This window comes from Theropithecus gelada, chromosome 14, assembly GCF_003255815.1.
Source record: "Theropithecus gelada isolate Dixy chromosome 14, Tgel_1.0, whole genome shotgun sequence".
NCBI lineage: Eukaryota > Metazoa > Chordata > Mammalia > Primates > Cercopithecidae > Theropithecus > Theropithecus gelada.
Window position 1 is genome coordinate 75,034,985 of NC_037682.1, and position 19,149 is coordinate 75,054,133.

At 41.4% G+C, this 19,149-nt stretch overlaps 1 protein-coding gene across 6 annotated transcripts in view; it reads right to left on the reverse strand.

Moving 5' to 3' along the window:
• Positions 1 to 19,149, reverse strand: part of RAB30 (RAB30, member RAS oncogene family) — a 98,926-nt gene that overhangs the window by 11,834 nt on the left and 67,943 nt on the right. For 5 of the 6 annotated variants that reach the window (XM_025357548.1, XM_025357549.1, XM_025357553.1 and 2 more), the window contains 3 exons: positions 12,605 to 12,705; positions 9,162 to 9,245; positions 2,634 to 2,817 (listed from right to left, as the gene is read on the reverse strand). In XM_025357548.1, the coding sequence (XP_025213333.1) occupies positions 2,634 to 2,817; positions 9,162 to 9,245; positions 12,605 to 12,697 (361 nt within the window). In that variant the 5' untranslated portion in view covers positions 12,698 to 12,705. The remainder of the gene's footprint in view (positions 1 to 2,633; positions 2,818 to 9,161; positions 9,246 to 12,604; positions 12,706 to 19,149) is intronic. The other variant, XM_025357554.1, reaches the window with a different exon arrangement.

Here is a 19,149-nt window from a genome sequence, read left to right on the forward strand (position 1 = left end):
AAGGGACTGAAATACATCAAATTTAGTTAGTTAGTTAGTTTTTGAGACAGAGTCTCGCTCTGTCACCCAGGCTGGAGTGCAGTGGTGCAATCTCGGCTCACTGTAACCTCTGCCTCCCAGGTTCAAGAGATTCTCCTGCCTCAGCCTCCCGCTGGGATTACAGGCACACGCCATCATGCTTGGCTAATATTTTGTATATTTTAGTAGAGATGGGGTTTCACCATGTTGCCCAGGCTGGTCTCAAACTCTTGACCTCAAGTGATCCACCTGCCTCGGCCCCTCAAAGTGCCGGGATTACAGGCGTGAGCCATCGCGCCCAGCCCATCAAATTTATTTAAATCTATAAATTTATAATAATATTAAAAATATAAACAGATGTCAATAGTTACTTTTAGAAGATACTGGAGAACCAGCTCATTACCTTGAAAAGTGGTGAATAAAAAAGAATCAAGCATTCTTCTTGCCTGTCCTATGAGAACTACCCCTCAGAGTATGATATATGTAGCATTTTGTCTAAAAAGAAAACCAAAAAAACCCTGACTGTCATCAGGCCTCTAGACTTACCTACAAATCTGCAAGAAATACAGGTGATGGAGGTGATATCAAATGATACCTCAGGGGCTATAAAACAAAATTTAGACTTGTAAAGCCTATAGGACAAACAAATGCATTAGCAATAAATTCTAATAGAAAAAAAAAATGGGAGTGGAAACTTCAGAAAAAAGAATGAAAAGATGTAGCTGTCAATCACAACGTATGGGCCTTAGATGGTGTTCTTTTTTTTTTTTTTTGAGACAGTCTGGTTCTGTCACCCAGGCTGAATGCAGTGGTGTGATCATAGCTCACTGCAGCCTTCAACTTCTGGGCTCAGGTGATCCTCCTGCTTCAGCTTCCTGAGTAGTTGGGACCACAGGTACAAGCCATCATGCCTGGCTAATCTCGCTATATTGCCCAGGCTGGTCAGAACTGCTGGGCTCAAGCAAGCCTCCTGCCTCAGCTTCCCAAAACAGGTGTGAGCCACCGTGCCCGGCTTCTGGACCTTATTTGGATCTTAATTTGAACAAACAAACAAAAAATTCATGAGTTGATCAGGGAAATGTGAACTCTGTCTAAGTTTTTAAGGCTACTAAGGAATTGTTAACATATTTTAGGTGTAAAAATGCCACTGAGGTTAGGTTTTCTTTTAAAAAATCTATTAGAGATATACACAGATATTGAAACATGAATTAATACAACAGCTGAGATCTGCTTCAAAATAATCTGAGGGAGAAGGTGGACGCATTGCTAGGGAAGAGAAAATAAGATTGGTCATGAGTTAGTAACTGTGAAAGCCGGGAGATGTGTAGAAGGGGATTCACTATACTGTTTCTCTACTTTTTGCTTATGTTTGAAATTTTCCATAGTAAAATTGTTTTTAAAGCCAATTCCTCTTTCATATTGTACTAATTATCTCCCCTCAAATTTTCATTTAACTTCCTTAGATAAAATCCCAAGTAGTAATGCTTTGACTCAAGTTCCTGAAGGCTTTCTGTAAAACAGAAGGTACAAATGTAGACCTCTCAAATGCTTCATGGCAAAGGTTCAATATTGTCCAAAAGGGTTTTACAGGGAGCACTAGCTCATAGAAACACAGATGCTTCACCCAGCAGCTTGAAGGAAGAGTCTAGCAATTTGTTACAACATAACATATTACACAGCTGGACAACTACAGGGCTTGGAGTTGATTTTACATGCTGTGTGACCTTGGGAAAAGAACTTCACCTCTTTGAGTCGTGGTTTCCTGATCTGTAAATCAGGGATCATGATACATAAAGTTCCTCGTATCATTCCTGGCACACATATACCAATTATAACACTATTCTAAAGTGTTTACTGAGCTTATTATTAACCATAATTTGTAACTTAACAATGCTTCTAAGGCTCTCTACTCAAATTTCCCAAATTCAGGTATTGCTAGACTATATAGGAACGTTCCTTTCTAGGAAGAAAATATGTTAATGATCAAATGGTTACTGACACTTTTCCACTACAGACAGAGAAGTTTTTAATGATCTGGTCCATTTCAATGCATGTATCAGTCATGATAGAAAATCAAGGGTTGTTTTATGCTTTCCCCGACACTAAATAGAGGTTTTATTCTCCTACAAAATGAAACAAACTATAGCATTGCCCTTAGCAGATTCTTTCTGAAACATAGAGTTTCTCAAATCAGGCTATATGTTAGGAAGGGAAAAAAATTTACCAAAATCCATTTTTAAGGCAATAAACAATTGCTTCAACAATGAATTCCTAATCAACTTAAAAGATACATTTTTCTTCTAGAACAGCCATTTCTTTCATCTTGTAATTAGACTTTTTAAATTTTTAGCAGCTCACATAACTTTCATGGCCATCCAACTTCTTCCCTAGAGCTTACATTGATAGAAAATGTTTTCTACTTTATTTTTCTAAACCGTCACTATGGGATGGCACCTATTTCATTTTCTCTTCAATTGCAGAAGAACTAAAGGTTGACTGCATGAATTATTAGCTATAGACTATATTCTTGGAAGGTAGCAATGTATGAGCTTTATGTGATTATAAATCCTCTAATGCCCACAAATCAATTTCCCTCCTGGTTAGCCCTTACTTACCCACTAACACAGTGATGACTTTGTTGCTGGCATATTGTTCTATCTCCCGCAGCCACTCAGGAAGGCAACGGAAGGATTCCTCACAGGTAATGTCATAGGTGAGGATCAAGGCATTGGCGCTTCGGTAATAACTCTGGGTAATGGACCGAAATCTCTCTTGACCTGCTGTGTCCCAGATCTGTAGCTGTAAAGGCATAACAGAAGAATCAGGTGGAGAAGGATCAGGTTGGAGAAAAAAAGAAAAAAAAGCTTTGCCTTGCTTTAGTTTGGAAATGTGAACACCTTTAATGGTTTAAATGTGTTTAGTGGGAACACAAATAATTTAACGGTTACTTTCTGCCCTAAAGAAAAAAAAAAGCACTGAAAATTAAAAAAAAAAAAAATTGTTGGGTGTGTTTCTGGTTCGGAAGAGGGGCTTATTTTGTTTTCTGTGTGTTTTTTTTTTTTTCTTTGTTAAGAGTTTCCTTTTCATTCTTAAAAAATACACAAAGAAAATTCATCAAGCATTTATTATGTGCCAAGCTCTATTCTAAGCATTTTACTTGTGGCAACTCACTTATTCCTCACAATAACCCTATGAGGTGGATACTATTACAATACCCATTTCTTGCATGAAGAATCTGAGGCACAGTGAGATTAATTAACTTGCTCAGCATCTCATAGCCAGTATGTCCCAGAACCAATTCAACCAGGCATTGTGGTCCCAGAGTCCACTTTCTTAAACACAATGCCATATTACAAAAGGCATGATACACGGCAAGCTGTTATCCTGTGACTGCTGGCATTTAATCAGCAACTGGAGGGACAGCCAACCTCACCACTTTTCCAGTTCGAAATTCAAATGAATGTATTAAGGTATTAGCTTTGTTAAAGAAAACAAGAACCATGCCATGGCAGACCACAATATAATTTCCCTTCAGGTCTCTTAAGCTCTATGACCTTGGTCAAGTCACTTAATCTCATTGGGCTTCGAGTATTTTTTTACAAAAAGTGGTTAATACACAACCTGATGAAGGTTCACTTTTTCTGCAGTTATCAACCAGTTCTAAGTCCTAATAACTAATAATTCTAATAACAAAGAAGGCAGTACTTCTCAATTTCCCTGAATTTCCCTGCACAGAGTAGACAACTACTGAAAACAAACTATCCTCCACAGTATAAATCACAAGGCCTTGAGAAATAAGAACATCAACGAAAATACTAATCTTTCCTTCTAATTGCACAAATTTTGCAGGTCACAGGTGTATTCATGTCCAGTAAATAAGACTGCTTCCTCAGGAAGGCTTTCCAGAACCTTCAGATTAGGTTAGGTTCCCACTAAGCCACCCCTCCACCCCACACAGTCTCTCTTGCAATACATCCTGCCATTCTCCCTCATGGCACCTGACATGCCTGAAGCACTTACTTGTAATAATTTGTTTAATAGCCATCTTTCCCACTAAACTGAAATCTTCATGAGGGAGACGTCAGGGTCCATTTAGAGCAAATAGAGAACTTGGCAAACAGGAGGTGCTCAAATATTTATTGATGGTCTCATTTAATCTTTACAGCAACCCAGTGAGGTAGGCAAGTGTATACCTCCCCATATTAATGGAAACTGTCCCCTAACTAACTGGTTACCCGCGAAGCTAGGACTTGGCATCCAGGCCTTCTATTTCCAGTTGAGAACTCATTTCATGCTCCCATGCTGTTGTTGCCACCAAAGACTAACTAAAATGTGCATCTGTATCCAAAGAGGATGAATCCACTGGTGTCACTCTCTGCTCATACCAGGTTAGCTAAAGAGACTGCTGAGTGACCCGTAGTCCCTGCCATGAATCAGCAGCACACAAAGGCTCTCCTTTGATCTGCAGTTGCAGCTGCTCTTCGATGATACACATGAAAGCCTGTGTATGCTAAAGGCCGCTGTACAGATGTTACGGTTTTTGCTGGGACAAAGGCTATTTCTCTTCTCTGCCTCAAACCTAGGGACACGGTTCCTCTCTGCCAGGATGTGTCTTAGAATAACGGGCTATTGTTTTAAAGCTGCACTCAGTGCAGCTTTAAAACACTTGTGATTGTGATTTAGGTATTGTTCAGCATTAGAAATCAGTATGTTCTCACATCTTGAGAACAGCTTCGAGGGTTAAAGCCACTGAAATATTTTCTAGAACAGCGATTGTGTGAGCATGCCAAAATATGTTACCTTCTCATAGGGGGCTGCCTGTTTCTAGCTGAGAGTTGATTATTGAGAATATTCATATTCTACTGCCTTTGTTACTCAACTTGGTTTCACCATTCTCTGCAATTCATTTGCACCTTTCAGCATCTATAGGACATTAACATATGCAAGGCACTGTGCTAGGCGCATGGAGTATATAAAGATGAGTAAAACACAGGGAGGATATAAAGATGAAGAAAAGCATCCCTAATTTCAAACAGCTCACAGTCTATAGGAAGGACACACACAGTTAATTAACTATAGTAGAATACAAGATGTTCTATTAAAAAGGAAGAGAGCGTCTCCTGCTGTTAGTCTCATGTCTGTCAATATGTTTTCAATACTGCAGCCACAGGCTTGCCAACCACTCTCACCTGCAGCATGTGGCTACATTGTTTGTCTACTCTCTTCTTTACACCACTACTTAACCTCCATTGCCTCACCGTCACAATAATGTACTGCAATCATTGGTTTACTACTCTACTACTGAGTTCTTTGAGGGCAAAGGCTGTCTTCTATTTGACCTTACAGCCCCAGTACCTTCCTAACACAGTACATAGTATGTGGTGGAAACATTTGAATGATGGCTAACTGAATGAACAAAGGATTGTGGAATCACAAGGGAGGAATTGGTCAATTCTACTTAACAGATTAGTAGGGTATTAAAGAAGATTTCACAGATGGAGCTAGATGACAGTAAGTTGCTAAGGGGTAGTGATGCTTTACCACCACAGTGCTTGGCACAAAACATTTACTATAACACAGGATGGAGGAATGAATGGATGGACAGATGGTTGAAGAAACAAATACATACAAATATTTTGATGACTCGCCTATTAATCAACATAGACCTGATTGGAAGGAGATACAGCAAATCTTCTATTTCTATTATGATTAATCTCCTAAGGCTAAAATGGTTTAAATTGAGCTTAGAATTTTGCTTATTACTCATTAATTTATAATAGACTAAAAATTATATAAGAAAGTTCTGTGTTTTTTCCAATTTTTTATTCTGCTAAAACATACATACAATTTATCATTTTAACCACTTTCAAACATACAGTTCAGTGGTCTATATATGTTTTAATTATATTTTCTACCAGAGGTCACTTTCATAATGCAGACTATTTTAAGAGAAGCGCCTCTTCATTAATTTTGTTTTTACTGATTTGGTGCTTACTTGGCCTTACTAGCTACAAGAATCTTTCTAATACCTTGGATTCCCTGCCTTCAATCCTGGGAGCCATCCTGGAAAGAATGATACTTGTAGAGGACACTGACGAGGGTGTCAGGAGAGTGGTCCTGCCACTCACCAAGCGGATGATGCCATACAAATCACTGGTGGATTCTCTTATCCACTGACTTTATGAGGCTCTGGGAAAGCCTGCAAACTACTAGCAAAAAGACACTTAAACATCACTGAGAAAAGATATTCGGTAAATGTTAAAGAAGAAGGATGACAGGCTGGATGTGGTGTCTCACGCCTGTAATCCCAGCACTTTGGGAGGCTGAGGCAGAAGGATTACTTGAGCCCAGGAGTGATCAATATGGCAACATAGTGAGACCCCATGTCTACAAAAAATAAAAATAAAAATGAATAGCTGGGCATGGTGGCACACACCTGCAGTCCCAGCTACTTGGGAGGCCAAGGTGAGAGGATCACTTGAGCCTAGGAGATCGAGGCTGCAGTGAGCTGTGATTGCACCACTGCACTCCAGCCTGGGCAACTGAGCAAGACCCTGCCTCAAAAAAAAAAAAAAAAGGATGACAGTAAGACAACAACTGTGCAGTTCTGCCCTCTTCTAAGGAAGGATTAAAGAAGTTCTTCCTCATATGCCTACATGGTAATGAGGCCCTTAAATTAATGTGATTGAAGAGGGTCACTCTGTATCTTTATTTTATATATTGGGCGTGAAAGAATCACAGGCAAGTTGATTTGGACTAGATGTGGGAGATGAGCCAACTGTCACTTTTTATAAAGTTCTAGAAGCCTGAAAAGGTACTGGGGACAGAAAGTGTGCTGTGAATACAAATATGAGTAAAACACAAACCTTGCTCTTGGGGAGCCTGTGGCCTTATGGTGGAGTCAGATGTTATAAAAATATCAATTTTTGCAGAGTGTAATAAGCACTTTAAAATAAGGTTTGCAGAAAGAATAAATGGAATATTTATGCCCGGGAATTTAGGAAAGAAAAATAAGCCTGTTCTTTAACACCAGGGACCATTCCTTATTCACCCTTATTTATGGCCAGTGCCTGGAAGGTAGTAGGCACCAACATTTCTGATCAAATAAATGAACTCATATATATATATATATATATATATATATACACACACACACATACATATATTCATATATATTCATATATATATATATATATATGAATGAATGGAAAACCCAAATATCTGGAAGTAAAATGCATGAAACAGTAGTTATCTTTACCCAACTCCTTGGGTAACTACCTCCCCTCCGCTAGGACAACAGAAAGCTACAAAAGGCTCTTCCCATCAATGCCTCCTGAGCATACTCCTGTCTCTCTTTCCTGTCCCCATAGCCTAACTCCTTCTCCCCATCCCCTACACTATTTTTGTTCACTTTTTAGTTAGCATTTATGTGGATTTCATACCCTGCTTTCCTCTTCCAGTGCTCCAGCTCCCCATTCACTGCTGTATTTGGTGTGAATGTCTCTGCAGTACAAGCTATTTTAGTAGTCAGGGCTGGAAGAGACACTGAGAGAGCTTCTGGCCTCCACTCAAAGACCTCCTCCTAAACACTTCTCTGTGATGGCAAGTATCTAGAAAATGCTGAAGAGCATTACGGAGCTTCTCTGCTCTTCCCAAGGCACTCAAAGGAAAGAGAGCATGTACATATGGGAGAAGGATGCAAATGAACGGACCCAAACATAGGATGCTTAGGTTGGGAATCAAGGTAGAACTCTAAAATGCCAGTTTTCATTGCGCTGCTGATGGCTGGGCTCTCCTTCCTTTCCTTCCCTCTTTCCATCCCTCCCCCACACCCCCCTGACTCCATCTGTCTGTCTTTCTCTCTCTCTCTCACACACACACGGTCTCGTTCTGTCACCCAGGCTGGAGTGCAATGGCACAATCATGGCTCACTGTAGACTCAATTTCCCAGGCTCAAACAATGCTCTCACCTCAGCCTCCCGAGTAGCTGGGACTACAGGTGCATGCCACCATGACCAGACAATTTTTTATCTTTTGAAAACACGGAGTCTCACTATGTCTCCAACTCCTGGCCTCCCAAAGTGTTGGGATTACAGGCGGGAGTCACTGTACCCGGCCTTGGCTATCACTTCTTTCCATAAGGCCCAGCTCTGAAGAGCCAATTGTGGAACTTCAGTAACTCTGACGGCAGGTAGAGCACAGTGCCAAACATCAGTATATCTACCCTCCTTCCAGGTGATTTAGTCTCACTTCACATTTCTTTCCATCACCTCCCTCCTTTCCTTGCTCCAGGTGATAGGCCTAGTGTGCCTTTCTTCCCCTCTTCTTTCATGGCAGGGGAGACCCCAGAAAGGCAGTGGTGTGTATTGGTTGGTTAAATGGGTTCAAATCCTGCCTGTCCCCTTTCCTATACTTATCTATGTGTAGCCATGGATAAGTTATTTAACCTCTCTGAAGCCAGTAAAATGAGGATAATACCACTTACCCCATGGGTTTACAGTAAGGACTAAACTAAATATAACATATGTAAAAGCACCCAGCAGAGGCACTGGCAGATTGTAGGTACTCAATAAACATTCTCTCCTTCGTCCTGTTCCTGGACACACCATACGTCTTCCAGGTACCAAACCATCCAGAAGCCACAAAGGCTGGAGCGGAAGGAAGCAGGCGGTAGAGAGCATGTATCCTTTCCCATACTCCTCATTTAGTGTCTTTCCTTTTTAGAGACAAGGATATGATAGGAGAGAGGATAATTTAAATAAGTGATTCATAATGAAACATAGAAATCAGGAGCCTCTTTCATGGGGCTGCTGTTTAGAGGAGGTAGCACCTGCTTATTGGCCCAGCTCAAGAGATTCAAAAAGAAATTTCTTCCTTGTCTTTATGTCACTTGTGACATGACAGGAGACAGGACAAACTTGCCTTAGCCATTTTCTGTCTTCTAATCTGTAAACACATCATCCAAAATTCCTTCCTTCCCCCATAAAAAAGACTAGAAGAACTCTGGAAATAAGCTGCTATGGCTGAGTGCATTGTTTCAATGTGGGTTTCAATTTGGAGATTTAATAAATGTTATGAAAGCACTACTTCCCCTAACCTCTCACATAGCACATGACAACCTTAGTGAATATTTAACACCTTACCTTTACTTTTTCACCATTAATCTCCACTGTCTTAATCATAAAATCAACTCCAATTGTGGCTCCTTGACCTGGGGGGAAAAGACCCTGAAGAAGAAATAATGGAAAAGAACAGCTAAGCAAATATTTCCATTAAATGAAATTCTTTCTCCTCTCCCCCAGTAACACCCATCACCAGGTCCTTCCTTCAGCTGAGTTGACTGGTAGAAAAGAGAACTCTGGTTACCCTCAAGGGAGCCCTGTGCAACTCTGTATGCATGTCTTAAGGAAAAGAGAAAAGAGGGAGAAAGTGTGAGAGAGAAATGCTGAAACAAGAGGAAAGAGATAGGAGGACAGAGAAAAGGAGATAAGACAGGTGAAGGAGAAAACTGAGAAAGGGCAGGGGAACCTGATTTTAAGAATGAAACAGAAAAATCAGACATGAAGATAAGATTGAAGGGCATGCAACCACAGGGATGATATCAGAATCGGAAAGGTCAGGGCAAAACGGATAGGTTCTTTCTAAGAGGTAAAATCAAGGGTACTTAAAACTAGTTATCAGTCTTGAGCATGGACAGCCATGGGAGTGGGCAACAATATGAAAAAACAAAAACTCAGCATGAGAAGCAGGAATAAGAGAGTTTTGGGATCTTTTTGGATCTCCAGAAGCTTCTGAATTTTCCTTTGCCCCAGGGTGATCACTGTTTTCCTCAGTGCAATGTACCATGCATATGTAATTACATGGATCAAAGCCAATGACACTGGGAAGATAATCTAAGAAAATTAAGTCATCAGGGAGACAGTAGGGTAGAAACAGCATTAAACCAGGAGGCAGCAGCCTTAGAATCTCTGTGTAACCTCAAACAAACCACTCACCCTCTCTGGGCCTCAAATTCAATAAGTTTGAGGCTGATGTAAGCCATTTTAAAACAAACAAACAAAATGCTTTACTTCAAACTGGAAACTTAACCAGAAAGATGAGATTTTAACAAAGGCACAAGTATAATTTATGCAATTTACTATTACATACTGTTTCCTATAAGCTTAGGGAGGGAGTTGGGGGTAGCAAGAAATTCTGTCAAGAAAGAACTCTTCACCCAGTTTCTCTTCCCTCTTTACTTATATTCCAGAATTTCCAGAAATTAAAGTAAAATTGACTTTATTAGTTCTGGCAACTATGACGCAGATATCTTTAATTAAGAATTATTTAATTAAAGTTTTAGCTTAAAAGATTGAACTTCAAACCAAAAGAAAATGTTCTACTGCATGTCTGCAAAAGATGTAAATATAAACATTCATAACTTTACTTTCAAATATTGAATCAATTTTCTTCTGTTTTGGTTTGGCTCAGAAACAAAAGCTGCCAAGCTTCAAGTTTATAGCTCCAGATGTTTGCACCTCAACAAATGCCAAAAAGTTAAACAAATTCTTCCCAATGTTTCACCTACCATTTTGTTCCCCAACCCCTGTGCCTAAAAAACAGCTAGATCCAATTCATTTTAACTGTCTGCTAAATAATAAAAACAAACATAATCTTGCCTCTGAAATATGAGTTTATGGTGGAGTGGAGGGGCTGGGAGGGGTAAAATGTAGACACAAAAGACAAATAAGAAAGAAGAAAAATGTGCTTGTTGGCAAAAAATTACTGTTGAAAATGGAGACATTTTCACATCTAATGACAGAGTTTGTGCTTTTAAAGAGAATGGTCTCAGAAGTTAGAATGTATAGGAGGTAGAAATTATCAGGCTTAGAACCTGGAACCCGGGTTCTAATCCTAGCCTTGCCACTCTATCTAATCTCACAATATAAGATCCTAAGCAAGGCATTTAGCCCCTCTAGATCTGACCTTTCATCTATAAAGTGAGAGAGGGGGGTTGAACAATGTCCTAAGTGACCTTTCAGTACTAAGACAAGGTCAAGAAAACTTTTGATAAAGGGACTGAAAACTTTGCTACATCTCTGTGTCTTATCCTTTTGTCAAAAGCAGAAAATATGACTAATGTTAGGTAGAAGTAAAACCAGTTGGAGTTTCCCATATATCTCCATGGCGGCTGACTGAGCCCAGATGCCTATTAGCTTGCTACTTTTGGTTTCAGCAGGCCACGGCTTAAAAAGCATGGGTTCTATTCACTTATCATGGGAAAAACCCTGACATTGCCAAAGTGACTCTGGCCCCTCTAGCTGTTTGTTATTCAATCTGCCTCTCTCGTTCTCCACAAAACCACAGACTGTCAGAGCTGGAAGGGGCCTTGGAGCTCACCCAGCCCCTAATGCGCAACAGGCAGCCCCAGGAAAGGGAGGTAACTTACCCAGGCTCATAGAGCAAGCCAGGGGCAGAACCAGGACTAGGACCCATGTCTCAACTCCCAAGCCAGTGCTCTTTCCACAGCGCCAGGTTATCCTATGCCTTAGATAGGGGCGCAGGTGCCAACTTGCTGAACAAATACTTTATGAAAATTCAAGATATGTATGTAATGGTCCTACGAAGGGTACCATTCATATTTTTAGGGGAAAACACATAAAAAAGGTCAACTTCGGAATGAGTTCTCACTTGTTTCCATATGAAAGCAGTATATAATCTCCAGCAGTGATTCTCAAAAGGGTAGTCTCAAAGGGAACTTGTACTTAGATCATATGTGATAAGAATCGAATCCAACCCAGAGGGACCATTCAATTCAGTTCAGATAATTCTTCACTATTTTCATGTCGTTCCCACTGAAGAGATTTAGAAAATTGGCCTATTTGCTCCTAAATAAAAATGATTCATTCAAGTTTCCTGGGAGGATTAAAGGGGGCCTAGGCAGAATTTGACTGGTTTAATTTGTATTAGAGTTTTAAAAAATTTAGGTTCAGTTTGATGTCTAGATTCATTTGTTTCCACCTGGGGATTATTAACTAGTAACTTACTTTTATCCAATAATTTAGTTTTGATACTGCACACTGACAGCAAAACCACTTGCCTTTGTCATTAAAAGAAGCAAGAAGAGGCGTGGGAGGGTTGGTGGAGACTCCCAGGGCCATGCTCCCAGGAGGTGGTTTAAAACATATGTCTCGGATAGATTGTTGGTGCATGCTACAAAAAGAGCGGAATATGAGCCAAGGAAATAGCTTGTTTTTCCAGAAGGTCCCCTTTGGGAAGACTTATTGTTGTGACCTGAAAATGTTAATTTGAAGATGTGGGGCAGGGACAGTGACATTTCTGTAGTCCTAGATGCACAGAATTATGGGAAAGAATGTTGATTTCTATACAGTGTGGCGCGCTTTTTTAATAATCATTTAATCTTGGGAAAATTGAAAAAAAAAAAAATCCCTTGTCTAGGCTACAAAGCAGATGCAGCTTTCAAAGGGTGCATCAGGAACCCACAGCTAAGCCCCTGGCATTGAAACTGGTCATCCATCTCGACAGATTCCCCCAACCCCTCAGGCTAGACTGACAAACCCAACCCTGGGCTTACGAGTTCCCTTACCTGAGTGAATCTTCGGACGAGGCACGTCTTCCCCACACCAGCGTTGCCAATTAAAACAATTTTGAACAGGAAATCATAATCTTCCATACTCATTTACACAGCTGCAAGGCAAACACAGGCAAAAGTGAGAAGGGCCCAGTCAGACTTGCCCACAGAGCTCAAGCTGCACCAGCCTCGTCTCCGGGGGAACAGGTCTGACTCATTTAAAGAGCAATTTAAAGCTCCCCTCTGGTGACCCTGCCAGCGAGACAGAAACACAGGTGTTTGGTCACAGACGGACTTTATTCCTTCTCAGCTACCTCATGCCACAGAGAATAAATGACGCAGATGTCCTTTCACCTGGTAACCTTTATTCCTCCAAGCTATCATGTCACAGTTTCCTCCTGCAATAAATCTGTTTTCTTTCAGCATGAAAAGGAGATGACAAATCCATGTGCAGGCAAGCTGGGGTGCAAAAAAGCAAGGACAATAGAGAGCCCATCCAGAGCTTAAAGGACATTTGTGGAATGTATATGACTGGAAAAAAGTGCTAGTGACGGGGAGACTGAATGAAGGGGAAGGAACTATAAAGGGCCGTTTTAGTCTCCTGCTTCTGGAAGTCTTAGGGTCCTACCAATGGTAGTCATACCATCTTTCCCTTCTACCTCCTATACGTCTCCTGCCAGCCATGCTGATGCTACAGGGCCTCCCAAAGTGCTTTTCCCAAAGTTCACTCCTCTGGGCTTTGGTATGTGCCATTTCTTCTGCCTGGGATGCCCTCCCTTCCACCCATTCTGCCCCTTGAAGTCCTTGAAGGTCCAATGCCAGCATCTCTTTCTCTTTGAATCTTTCACTGATCTTCCCCAAATAAAGCTAAACACTTTCACCACTCCTCTGTCCTAAAACTTCACTTGTTGTATACAATTCTTTGTTCAAATATCTGCCTCATTCTTAAGGGATGGGATTATGCCTTTCAGTTCTATTTCCTAGCCCCTGGACAGAGTTACACTTTGTAAATGTCTATCCTATTGAAATAAAAAATTAGTTAACGGGCATGTTGCTTATGTGTAGGCCTTAGTTTCTCCAACTGCACTAGAAAGACTGTGACTAAAAGGGCATACTAAAAGAATGCTCTGTCTACTTCAGTGGACTGCCATTAAGATTTTTAAAAACTTACAAAAGAACCTTATACAAAAATTACCCAGGTGTGGTGGCGTGCTCCTGTAATCCCAGCTACTCAGGAGGCTGAGGCACAAGAATTGCTTGAACCCAGGAGGCAGAGGTTGCAGTGAGCCGAGATCACACCACCGCCCTCCAGCCTGGGTGACAGAGTAAGACTCTGCCTAAAAAAAAAAAAAAACCAACCTTGATACACATAAAGCGCTATCCTGGTAAAAGCAATTGTAATCTACTGGGTGCCTACTACAGTACTACAGGAAATACAGAGAAGAGACAATGTCTGCCCTCAAGACCAACATGAGAAAAGCTAAATAATGAAAAAAAAAAAGCTAAATAACAATTTGCGCCAACAGTGGAGCTCTTTTCCTAAGGTGTAGGCAGAACAGACCCAGTAGACTCTGGAGAGACAGGAAATGGGCAATAAGGGAGCTCAGGAGGGGAAAGGTGCTCGGGAGAGTAGGGAAGCCTCAGGGTCACTCCTACCAGCAGACCTGGAGCTCAAATGCCTGTAGCCTTGTAGGGCAGAGAGCAGAGCCCAATTAGCTGAACCTGTCAACTAGCCAGGGGAGAAAATTCCATGTGTGCAAAGATGATGCCTGTGTAGATTTCAATTAATCCTTGGAAAAATAACTGACAACCAAGCCAACATGTAGGTGGCAGCTCATGGGGTTCCACCCCAGTTCACTGGGACTGTGAAGGAAAAACATTTCTCTGTACAAGAATCTGGGTCCATGAGCAGTGGTAGCATTATACTTGGCCCTTTATGTGTATTTCCATTTGTTTCTACAAGTATACGAGGTTTGTATTTACTAACACATTATCTATTTTACAGGTCAGTGAACTAAGGTTAAAGGAAATTAAGAGGGTGGCCTGAAATCATAAAGCTAAGAGCCAGACTTCATGTTCCAAAGGCATATAGTATCGTAAAAAATGGAGCCAGAGAGACCGAGGTTCATACCTGGCTGCACTGACCTTCTAAATCTGTGCCTTTGGGCAAATGACAATTTTTCAAAACCTCAGCTTCCCCATCAACAAAATGGGGCTAATAACACCTATACCACAGAATTGTGATGCTTGAAAGAACGCATGGGAGCCCCTAAGGACAGTACCTGGCTCTTTGTCACCCAAACTCCTTAAAATGATTCTCAAATTTTCCATGATCTGGTTCCTGCTGTCACTGCCAGCTCTGTCTCCTACCACTCTCCTCACAATCCACATTCTAGGCTCACTGGATTTCCTCAGTTGCTTAAATACCATGGGACTGCCTTTCTCCTCAGACCTTCACATATATTGTTCCGTCCGCCTAGAACACAAAACACAACTGAACCTCGCACCCTCGCCCACCACCCCAAGCCTCCTCTAGATCTCAGCTTCAACATGACTTCCTCCAGTCTGCTCCTCTAACCTACGAAGGGCCTGGGCCTCCCCGCTCCAGGCTCCCACAATGCCCTCCTCCTCTCCTGCTGTAAACTCACCATGCTACCTGTAATTAATTATTCACATATCTCACACTCCGGCCCCATCCCTCAGCACTTCAGCCCTACACACGTGTACACTCATGACTGTGAGCAGCATGAGAGCAATGAGGTGTCTGGTTGAGTCCCTAACTGTGAGCAGCATGAGAGCAATGAGGTGTCTGGTAGAGTCCTAACCCCTCCCCATCATCATCGTCTCATTCTATATTCCTAAGTCATTTAATCCTCAAAACAACCCTATGAGGGGGATGCTATACTATTAGTATCCTAATTTGGTAGAGGGGGCTGCTGAGACACAAGAGAAGTTAAATAAGCAGTCATAAGGTCCCACAGCTGATAACTAGTGGAGCTGAGATTCATACCCAGATAATCTGGCTCTCGCATTCATGTCCTTGAACCACTACCCAAGTGACTTTCACAATGCTGGCTCAGAGCAAAAGCTCAAGAAAGATGGATGAATTACATGATGAAGGACAGGCACTTAATCAATGTGACCGCTCTTTCCTCTTCCCCTCTGGCTTCAAATATAAAACTCTACCACCCTGTAGAAGTTAAACAAGAATCAAAGTCAAACTCCTGATAAACACTCAGGGACATGATATGTAAACTAAAATTCAATAAAGCTATTAGAAAGAGAAATCATAAAACTCACGGAAAGGCACACGGGCAGCAGGAAGGCATGAGGCTCTGTGGACCACAACTCTCTGCTTTCATAAGCCCATAAGAAACAGGAAACACAGGACTGGACTGCATTCTTTTTCTGTGCCTAGATTGTTTGACACACACTCATTTCTACATCTTTGCTGGAGGTCAAAGAACCAAAGCAGGAAATCCAGAGGAGAATGTCAAAAATAAAGACTTTAGAAATAGGGCTCTTAAAGAAGGTTCACAGTGCCCCAGTGATGCACCTTTAGAAAAAGAAGGTGAAAAAAAAGGCTTTGTCATAGTGAACATTATCTCGTGTGGTTACCACCTGGAGCAGGCTACAGAATAAGTTAAGACACTACCTCTTTCTATAAGAAATTAATGCTCTGTTGAATGTGTTTTTGTTTGTTTTGCTTTCTTTTGTTTTTGAGGCAGGATCTTGCTCTGTTGCCTATGCTGGAGTGCAGTAGCACGATCACGGATCAAAGGACCCTCCTGCCTCAGCCTCCCAAGTAGCTGGGATTACAGACACAAGCCACTGGGCCCAGCTAATTTTTTAAATTTTTTTGTAGAGATGGGGTCTCACTATGTTGCCCAGGCTTGTCTTGAACTCCTGGCCTCCATCAATCTTTCCACCTCAGCCTTCCAAAGTGCTGGGATTACAGGCAAGAGCCAGCATGCCAAAATGTTGGATGTTTTTAAAATGGACCTCTGGGTAAAAATTGGTCTTTAATAATGCAGGCTGTCTATGGGTAAAGCTGGACTGTAAACTCCAGGTTATCTGTTGTAGTTACTGTTTTGCTTCTAATGGAAAACACATTACTGAACGAAAAGATCACAAGATTATCTGCAAACTTCTACTCTTTGAGGAAGCCCTTCTGTTTAGTACATAAAGTAACAGCCCAGGCATCACCAATCCACATGTGATGAGATAGCATTTCCCCCGAATAAGGGAAACCCATTCAGAAGCATTTACACCCAGCCCTAAATTGACAACAAAAGTCATGCCTCATCTGGGAAGCAGACATGCCACAAGATATGCTACTAACCAAACACTACTGCCGTATTTTATATTCTATTATTGTTAACATTGATAACAGCTTAACATTGATAACATTGATATTCGGCGCATTTTATGTCTTGGGTACTCTTCTACATGTATTTGCTCATTTAATCCTCATAACTCTATGATGTAAGTACTCGTATTATCCCTACCTTGCAGAAGAGGAAGCTGAGACAGAGATATCATCCTAAAATCACACAGCTAGTTAGTCTCAGGACCCAGATTCAAACCTAGATCCATCTGACCCCAAAGCCTAGTTCTTTCTGCAACAGGATGCTGCTACCCTCTGTCTTGTAATTAACATTGTCTCTCTGTCATGAGAGCTAGAGGCTCAGCTGAATGAGGCCCCAGGCCCTTTGAACTGCAGTGTTCTAGAATCTTCCTGCTCTGGAAGCAACACACCCACACTGATGGAGCCACACACTGAACTTCAGATTACACAAGCGCTGCTCCTCACCTTGCCCTCCAGCCCAGGATTCTTTCAGGACCTGAAGTCACACTTCAGCTGCATCACTCTCACAATTCAGTCATCATTCATCCCTGTAAGTAAGTACCAGGCATAGGGAATATAAACAGGAGCATAGATGAGCAAGCAAAATCCCCAGTATCATCATCACCACAACAGTTGTAAATAAATGGATACATGGATAAGATTCAAACTGGAAAAATAGATGAGCAAGATAAAAAAAATGAATTTTAAAAAGGTACAGGAAATGAAATCTAGTATGAAAAGCTTGAAAAGAAAAACAAAAACCATTCTAAGCAACGTGAATTTGGCAACATTTAAACCATTCTTTAAAAGTGGCCTTTACCAGGCATGGTGGCTCACGCCTGTAACCCTAGCATTTTGGAAGGCTGAGGCAGGAGGATCATTTGAGCCCAGGAGTTCAAGGTTGCAGTGACCCATGATCACACCACTGCATTCCACCCTGAGCAACACAGTGGGACTCTATCAATAAATCAGTGAATAAGTGGCCTTAAAAAAAGCCTGTATTCACTGTTGCACACCTGTGCATTTTTCCTCTTTCCCTTTAGGGCTCAATATAACAGATAAAGTCAGAGGCCAGGTCTTCTCCCCAACTTTCTGACACACCTCCAACCCCAGTCCCCTAAAATATTTTGGTGACTTGTCCTTATTCAAAAACTGTGTGTCTCAGGCAGGTCCTTTGGGCCTTTACTTGGTCTGTAAAGGGAGGGGCTGGGTAAACAGGCAACAAGGCCCCTTCCCATGGCAGCAAGTGTGGTTACTCTTTCATACCAAAGAGGCAGCGTAGGCAATGAAGCCAGAGGGCCTGGGTCTGTTAAAGAGCACTGTGTAGTTTCCTTATCCACAAAATGGGGATGATATTAGAACCTATACCACTGAGTTGCATGACAGGCAAATAAGATAATATATGGACAGGTACTCCTTTCAAAAATATATAAATAGTTTTTCCCAGCATTCTGACAAAAATCATACACACTGATTGCAGAAAATGCAGACAAGCAAAAAGGAAAAGAAAATTATCTATCATCTCCTTCCCTACCCAGACCTTCTCCGGGGAATAATTAGTTAGCATTCTGGTATACATCCTTCTAGTCTTTTTCTTTTTTCTTTTTAGACAGAATTTCACTCCTATTGCCCAGGATGGAGTGCAATGGCGCGATCTCGGCTCACTGCAACCTCTGCCTCCTGGGTTCAAGTGATTCTCCTACCTCAGCCTCCCCAGTAGCGGGGATTACAGGCATGTGCCACCATGCCTGGCTAATTTGTATTTTTAGTAGAGACAGGGTTTCTCCACGTTGGTCATACTGGTCTCGAACTCCCAACCTCAGGTGATCCGCCCACCTCAGCCTCCCAAAGTGCTGGGATTATAGGCGTGAGCTACTGCACCTGGCTCTAGTCTTTTTCTTTATATATACTCGTGTCTATGTGTATATTTTATTACAAATTTATTAATTTAAAAAACAAAAACAACATCATAGAATTATATAAATTTTTTTCGATAGAATGGTATTTTCCCAAAACCCAAAATCAGAACTCATGGTCTGCAAATAGAACCGATTACCAGAGACCCTCAAAATTCATTCAACGTTTGGTCATATGACCCTAGATACTCAGTAAGTGGGGGGTGTAGAGGATAGCTTCACAGTAACACAACTCTGAGAAATACTATTATCACCCAATCTTGGAGGTTTAAAATGTTCTGAAACTTCCCATAATG